We start from the raw sequence: 7,717 nt of genomic DNA, 5'->3' as shown, positions 1-7,717 counted from the left end.
ATACCAGGGGTCAGAAGGACAGGAGGTAAGGAACTTGTTGGCTAACAGCTGCAGAAACACGGACAGCCTTCTAAGATGCTGCCTTTGGATGGCTCCTTTACAAATGTCTCCAGTCTCCATGTATCTCTGCTCAAGATTCAATTCTTGATGCTTTTATACTGTTGGTGGGAGTGTAAATTAGTTCAACCATTGTGGAAGACAGTGTGGCGATTCCTCAAGAATCTAGAACCAAAAATTCCATTTGACCCAGCTAACCCATTACTGGGTATATACCCAAAGAATTATAAATCATTCTATCATAAAGACACATGCACACATATGTTTATTGCAGCACTGTTCACAATAGTGAAGACCTGGAACCAACCCACATGTCCGTTAATGATAGACTGGATAAAGAAAATGTAGCACATATACACCATGGAATACTATGCAGCCACAAAAAAAGGATGAGTTCATGTCTTTGCAGGGACATGGATGAAGCTGGAAACCATCATTCTCAGCAAAATAACACAAGAACAGAAAACCAAACATTACATATTCTCATTCATAAGTGGGAGTTGAACAGTGAGAACACATGGACATACGGAGGGGGACATCACACACCGGGGCCTGTCGGGGGGTTGGGGACAAGCTGGGGGAGAGCACTAGGAGCAATACCTAATGTAGATGACTGGGTGATGGATGCAGCCAACCACCATGGCACATGTATACCTATGCAACAAACCTGAACGTTCAGCACATGTACCCCAGAACCTAAAGTACGATTGAAAAAAAAAAAGATTCAATTCCTGAAAGAGATAAACTGATGACCTATGTTGGGTCCTGTGGCCATCCCTGACTTTGACTCAAGTGAGTGGGTTCGATTGCGAATCTAACAGAATCAGATGAAATGGGGTAGTAGTAATTCCTCAAAGACAAAACAGAGTGTATTGCCAGGAAAAGTGGAAGAACTTCAAAATATGGGGAAAATAATTTTATACCATTCTGTGGATTTAAACAATATATAAAAGTGGCCCATAAAACAGAAGTAAATGCATTTGTGAGAAACCAATGTTTTAACTCATTTCTATTTTAATAAATAAAGTAATTCATGGTCAAAATTAATTTCAGCAGTTCAGAAGCTTATAAACTGTGAAGTAAAAATGTTCCTTCCTTTAATTTATGCTTCTCTAAGTTCCTATTGCTATTCCCTAGGGGTAATCACTGTTAGCAGTTCTTATATGTCAGAAGAAATATTTTTAGGTAAGCAAGTTGGGCTTATTTCTAGGACTGTTTCCTTTTCAGGTCCCAACAACATTACAGTGCTCATTATCGTGTGTCAACCCACTTCTATAAATATTATGGCAAAATTAGTGGTACCAATGGATGAATGATTGTCCAAACTTTAAATGAATGTGAGGCCGGGTGCGGCGGCTCACGCCTATAATCCCAGCGCTTTGGGAGGCCAAGGTGAGTGGATCACCTGAGGTCAGGAGTTTGAGACCAGCCCGACCAAAATGGTGAAACCCCGTGTCTACTAAAAATACAAAAAATTAGCTGGGCATGGTGACAGGCACCTGTAATCCCAGCTACTTGGGAGGCTGAGACAGGAGAATCGCTTGAACTCGGGAGGCGGAGGTTGCAGTGAGCTGAGATTGTGCCACTGGACTCCAGCCTGAGTGACAGTGTAAGACTGTGTCTCAAAAATAAAATAAATAAATATAGTACTTTATAAATTATTGTCATTAAGTTCTTTCTGAACTTCCTGTCTCCCATAACATAATTTTTCATCTTTCTTTTCTTTTTCATGTTTTCTTTTTTAAAAGATGGGGTTTCACCATGATGGCCAGGCTGGTCGTGAACTCCTGACCTCAGGTGATCCACCCACTTTGGCCTCCCAAAGTGCTGGGATTACAGGTGTGAGCCACCGCACCCAGCCCTATATATATATATTTTTTCCATCTTTCATATAACAAGGCCATGCCAATTTTAAATCTACATTTTATAGATATCCTTGCTGATCAAAAATCTGATATAGAAACTTTGTGTTCAAAAATGTTCTTTTACACTATTCTGCTAATAAGGAGAAAATAAACTATTAATAGAAGCTGGTTTGTCAAAATCCAGGTATGATTAATATCTCTTGACCAGAACATGCAGTATTATATAAACAATTCCCCGAGAGATAGATTTGTAGTTTCTTTCTTGTTTGAATCCTTGGTAGAGTTTGTTCTTTTCTTTGCTCCCATCAATATTTTGCAGATAGAGCGGAAGTTAGAACTGAATGATCCAAGCCTTATGCAATTAGCCATTTGGAAACTGCCATATAAACAGTAAAGAGGAGAATCAGCTGGCATGACTGCCAGTGGGCAGTTTTTTGGGAGAATAATGGTCTTGATTGCCTTTCATTGGGCATACAGGAAAGCAGAGTTGGCTTTCACCTCTTCATTTGGTCCCCTAGGCAAGCTCCAAGCAGACCATGCAGATACATTGTATCTTTTCCTTCTGAAAAGGTTTATTTGAATGCAAAAGGATCCCTGTTTCCTTGGCATGCTAAGGACTCCCTTGTTTCCCAAGGCTATGGAAAAGAGAAAAATGGAAAGTGGAGAAAAATAACAAATGTAATTACTCTGCAGCTGGTTCTGGGACAGTTAAATACTTGATGTTCTGACCTGTAAACAAAGCATGGGGACATTTCTAGCAGCAGCACATGTTCCCTCTAGACCCCTGTGTCTTCCTAATTGAACTTCAGAGATTAATGCCACAAGAATTTGTCATGGAAGGGCACAGCCTGGTTCTAAACAAACTGTTCCACTTCCAAGGCATGGGTCCAAGAGAATGGTTTAGCACTAATTGCTCTTTGTTTATAAATTTCCTCTGAATAATCTGGAGGTAAATCAGAAATGGGGAGAATTGTAGCACATCTACTGTGATGAAAATGACGAGGAAATCAGTGAGATTATGGGGGAGATGTGGAATTTCCATCTGCCAGGGAATTGCCTTGACCCAAAGCACAAGGGGCAGTTGACTCCCCTGCTACGTTCTTGTTGAGGGAATGTGGGTTTCCATTTTGTGGAAGTTGAGGCGATCAACAGATTTTTCTTCTTTCCCCCTCTTCCTCTTTAAACTTTCTGAATATATAGTTAGTATGCAAGTATTGGCCCTAGCCTGAACCCAGGAGGCAGAGGTTGCGGTGAGCCGAGATCGCGCCATTGCACTCCAGCCTGGGTAACAAGAACGAAACTCCGTCTCAAAAAAAACAAAAAACAAAAAACAAACAAAAAAAAAACTGTAAACTCTAACCAGGACTTGCACACAGTAGAAACCTGCTTGACCACCATCTGCTGAACTGAGCGGCAAGAATTCACAGTCACAATAGAAACCAAGTAATCAGGAATTCCTCTCCATTTTGCTTGGTTTAGCCTTCAGGGCTGGGTGAAAGGGTGTTGTTTACTTTCACTAGCTAGAAGCGGGGTGTGTGTGTGTGTGTGTGTGTGTGTGTGTGTGTGTGTGTGGTTGGGGAGGTAAGCAGAATTAGCTGTCAAACTTAAAGGGCAAGGTGAAGAGAAAATAGGAGGATAAATGGATATTCCTGTAGCTCAGTGTTTGTGATGTAGGACAGAATCTATTGCACAGAATTGGGAAGGCAGCTCAGAACTCACCCCTGGATGGCTGAGTGAATGTTGGCTCTCTTCTAGAGGGTGCTGTGTGGCTAACATGGTGGCCTGGGGGAGTGATGGAAGGTCCATATACTTTGACTTCTCATAAACTCCTACAGCATGTTTTTAATAACTGATAGAATAAGTAAACAGAAAGTCAATTAGAATATAAAAGACCTGAACATTACTACTAAACAACTTGACCTAAGTGACATTTGTGGAACTCTCTTTCCCCAAACAGCAGAATACACCAGAATATACATTCTTCTCAAGTGCATATGGGACATCTGCCAAGACAGATGATATTCTGGGCCATAAAATGAGTCCCAAGAAGTGTAAAATATTTTAAGTCACACAGAGTATGTCTTCTAACAATGGAATTAAATCAGAAATCAATAGGAGAATTCTTCAAAAATCCCCAAATATTTGAAAACAAAATAATTTTAGATAGCTTATGGGTCAAAGAAGATGAAAAGGGAGCTTAGAAAATATTTTGAGCTGAATGAAAGGAAAATACAACATATCAAAATTTATGCTGCTAAAACAATACTTAGGAGGAAATTCATAGCACTAAGTGATTGTAATGGAAGAAGAAAGATTTGAAATCAATGACCTTAGTTTCCACCTTAGGAAATAAGAGCACATTAAACCCAAAGCAAGCAGAAGAAAGGAAATCATATGTATGTGTTAAAATGAAACATTCCATGCAGTAAAATTGAATTTAGGGAGGTGGGGGGGGATGTTTACAGTTCAATGAGTTTTTATGTGTGTGTGGGTTTTTGTTGTTGTTGTTGTTGTTGTTGTTGTTGTGAGACAGTTTCACTTTTATTGCCCAGGTTAGAGTGCAGTGGTGATTCAGCTCACTGCAACCTCTACCTCTTAGGTTCAAGCGATTCTCCTGCCGCAGCCTCCTGAGTAGCTGGGATTACAGGGATGTGTCACCACGCCTGGCTAAGTTTTTGTATTTTTAGTAGAGACGGAGTGTCTCCATGTTTGTCAGGCTGGTCTCAAACTTCTGACCTCAGGTGATCCGCTCACCTCAGCCTCCCAAAGTGTTGGGATTACAGGGGTGAGCCACCGCGTCCAGCCAGTTCTATGAGTTTTAAAATAAATGTAGACCACCACCAGCACATTGTAACCACCAGCACGATCAAGATACGGATGTGTTCCATCACTTCCCACATTCCCTCAGGCTGTCCCTTCATAGTCCAACCCTCCCCTAATCCCAAGCCCTGGCAATCACTGACCTGTTCTCTCACACTATAGTTTTGCCTTTTCTGGAGTGTCATAGAAATAGATTCATATGCTAAGTCCCCTTTAGAGTTGGCTTCTCTCACTTGCATAATGCCTTTTCGATTTATCCATATTGTTGAGGGCAGCTGGGTGATCTTGGCTCACGGAAGCCTTGCCCTCCCAGCCAGGCTCAAGAAATCCTTCCACCTCAGCCTCCCATTAGCTGGGACTGTAAGCCGGGGCCCAGGGCGCGGGGGGTGGGTGGGAGGGTCGAAGTGCCACTGTCGCCGCTGCGAGACCCCCGCTGCCGCCACCGCCGCCGCAGCCACGAGACCCCCGCCCCGGCCGCCACCACCGCCATGGGCAACGCCCCCACCAAGAAGGACACCAAGCAGGAGGACATCAAAGAGTCCCTAGCCAGAGCCAAAGAAGATTTCCTCTACAGATGGGAACACCCGTTTCAGCTTGGATCAGTTTGAACTGCTGAACACACTGGGCATCGGCTCCTTCGGGCGAGTGGTACTGGTGAGGCACCGGGAGAGCGGCAGCCACTACGCCATGAAGATCCTCAACAAGCAGAAGGTGGTGAAGCTGAAGCAGGTCGAGCACGTCCTGAACGAGAAGCGCATCCTGCAGGCTATCGACTTTCCGTTCCTCGTCAAGTTCCAGTTCTCCTTCAGGGACAACTCCAACCTGTACCTGGTGTTGGAGTACGTGTCGGGTGGGGAGATGTTCTCCCACCTACGGCGCGTCAGAAAGTTCAGAGAGCCCCATGCCTGTTTCTATGCCGCCCAGATCGTCCTGGCCTTCCAGTACCTGCACTCTCTCGACCTCATCCACCGCGACCTGAAGCCCGAGAACCTCCTCATTGACCAGCAGGGCTACGTGCAGGTGACGGACTTCGCTTTCGCCAAGCGCGTGAGGGGCCGCACTTGGACCCTGTGCGGGACCCCCGAGTACCTGGCCCCCGAGATCATCCTGAGCAAAGGCTACAACAAGGCCGTGGACTGGTGGGCCCTGGGGGTGCTCACCTACGAGATGGCCATGGGCTTCCCACCCTTCTATGCCGACAAGCCGATCCAGATCTACGAGAAGATCGTCTCTGGGAAGTTGCGGTTCCCCTCCCATGTCAGCTCTGACCTCAAGCACCTGCTGCGGAGCCTGCTGCAGGTGGACCTCACCAAACGCTTCGGGAACCTCCGGAACAGGGTCGGCGACATCAAGAACCACAAGTGGTTCGCCACAACCAACTGGATCGCCATCTATGAGAAGAAGGTGGAAGCTCCCTTCATCCCGAAGTTTGCAGGCCCTGGGGATGCCAGTAACTTTGACAACTACAAGGAGAAAGAGATCCGGATCTCCATCAACGAGAAGTGTGCTAAAGAGTTTTCTGAGTTTTAGGGGTCTGCTTGTGCCCCTGTGGATTTTCTTTTCTTTCTTTTTTTTTCCCCCTTTTTGGGGGGTGGGTGGGGGTTTGGTGGGTGGTAGGGTTGGACTGAACAACCAGAGGGCTCCAGAGTTCCTTGCATCTGGTTTCACCCCCACCCCACCCTCCAGGATTGGGGTAGCAGGAAGCCCAGATATTTAGAGGTACAGAAACACCAGCTGCTCCCTCACCCCCTATGCCTTCCTGGACTCTCTGTGCTTCTCCCTTCCTCCTCCGGCAGAGTCCCCCTTGCCCCAGCCCACTTCCACCTGTTTTAAACGAGTTTCTCAGCTCTATTCAGGCCAGGTCTTGCTGGTGTATCCAGGAACAGGGCGTGGAAAGAGGGGCTCGAACTTAACTCCAGTAGGGAACAGGCACCACTTGCTAAGAGAGGATGAATGAAAAGCACAGCTGCCTTTCAGAGTAATCCTGCCTGGGAAGGAGAGAGGTTTAGTGCCATGTTCAGTGGGCTACTTGCTAAAAAAAAATTTAAAAAATAAAAACAAAAATCTTCTTTAAGTTCCACCAGTGTCTCCTTTTCCTCCTTCCTCTACTTTGACCCCTCCCACCCTTCCCATGTCTCCCCATTCCTAGATCCATTTTAACTAATCCAGGAAGCCAATTGACTTTGGAAGCAGGCTCTGAGGTTTGAACCTCCCCTCTTGAATTGCTGATCTCCCCTTCCCACTCCCCAGGGGCATCCTCTGCCACTCTTGCAAAGGCCTCAGTTCCTTCAGGAAGCCTCCACTCTTTTCTTCCCCAACAGACTTTTCTTCACCCTTGGGCTGTGGGTGCCAGACAAAGCAGCTGTCCTACTCCCTGTCAAAGAGAAGTTGTCCCCTCAAAAGACAGGGAGAGTTCCAAGCCCAAGTGTTTCTGCACAGCAGCATTTCCCTGAAACTCATGAATTTTATTCTTGGCCAGATTGTAATGCCCAGCTTCCCCTTATGGGAAGCCACTTGTGCAAAAGGACATGGAAGAGGCTCAGTCCCTCCACCCTACCTCATGGCCCAGGGTTCATGGCTAGGGTTGCTGGAGAGGGGATGCCTGTTTATTCACCCAGCAGCTTCTGCTGCCTCCCAACCTGGGTGCTCTTCCTCCAGCTTAGCTGTCAGTCATCCTTCACCTCTTCTCTCCTGCTACCCTTGTGCTTTCAATTTTTTTTTTTTTTTGAGATGAAGTGTTTCTCTTTCGCCCAGGCTGGAGTGCAGTGGCATGATCTTGGCTCACTGCAACCTCTGCCTCCTGGGTTCAAGCAATTATCCTGCCTTGGCCTCCTGAGTAGCTGGGATTACAGGCACCCATTACCACCCCTGGCTAATTTTTGTATTTTTTTTCCCCATTTATTTATTTTATTGCATTTTAGGTTTTGGGGTATATGTGAAGAACATGCAAAATTGTTGCATAGGAACACACGTGG

General features: G+C 45.6%; 1 protein-coding gene across 1 annotated transcript; it reads left to right on the top strand.

The window, feature by feature from the left end:
• The first annotated feature begins 5,215 nt into the window (after positions 1–5,215).
• On the top strand, positions 5,216–6,283 carry PRKACG (protein kinase cAMP-activated catalytic subunit gamma). Its single transcript, XM_017543425.2, is given in 2 exon segments — positions 5,216–5,334; positions 5,336–6,283. Coding segments are annotated over 2 exon segments (1,041 nt in total). The 5' UTR covers positions 5,216–5,230; the 3' UTR covers positions 6,273–6,283.
• The last annotated feature ends 1,434 nt before the right edge of the window (positions 6,284–7,717 follow it).

This window comes from Cebus imitator, unplaced genomic scaffold (genome assembly GCF_001604975.1).
Source record: "Cebus imitator isolate Cc_AM_T3 unplaced genomic scaffold, Cebus_imitator-1.0 Scaffold155, whole genome shotgun sequence".
NCBI lineage: Eukaryota > Metazoa > Chordata > Mammalia > Primates > Cebidae > Cebus > Cebus imitator.
This window is presented reverse-complemented; position numbering and strand designations above follow the sequence as displayed.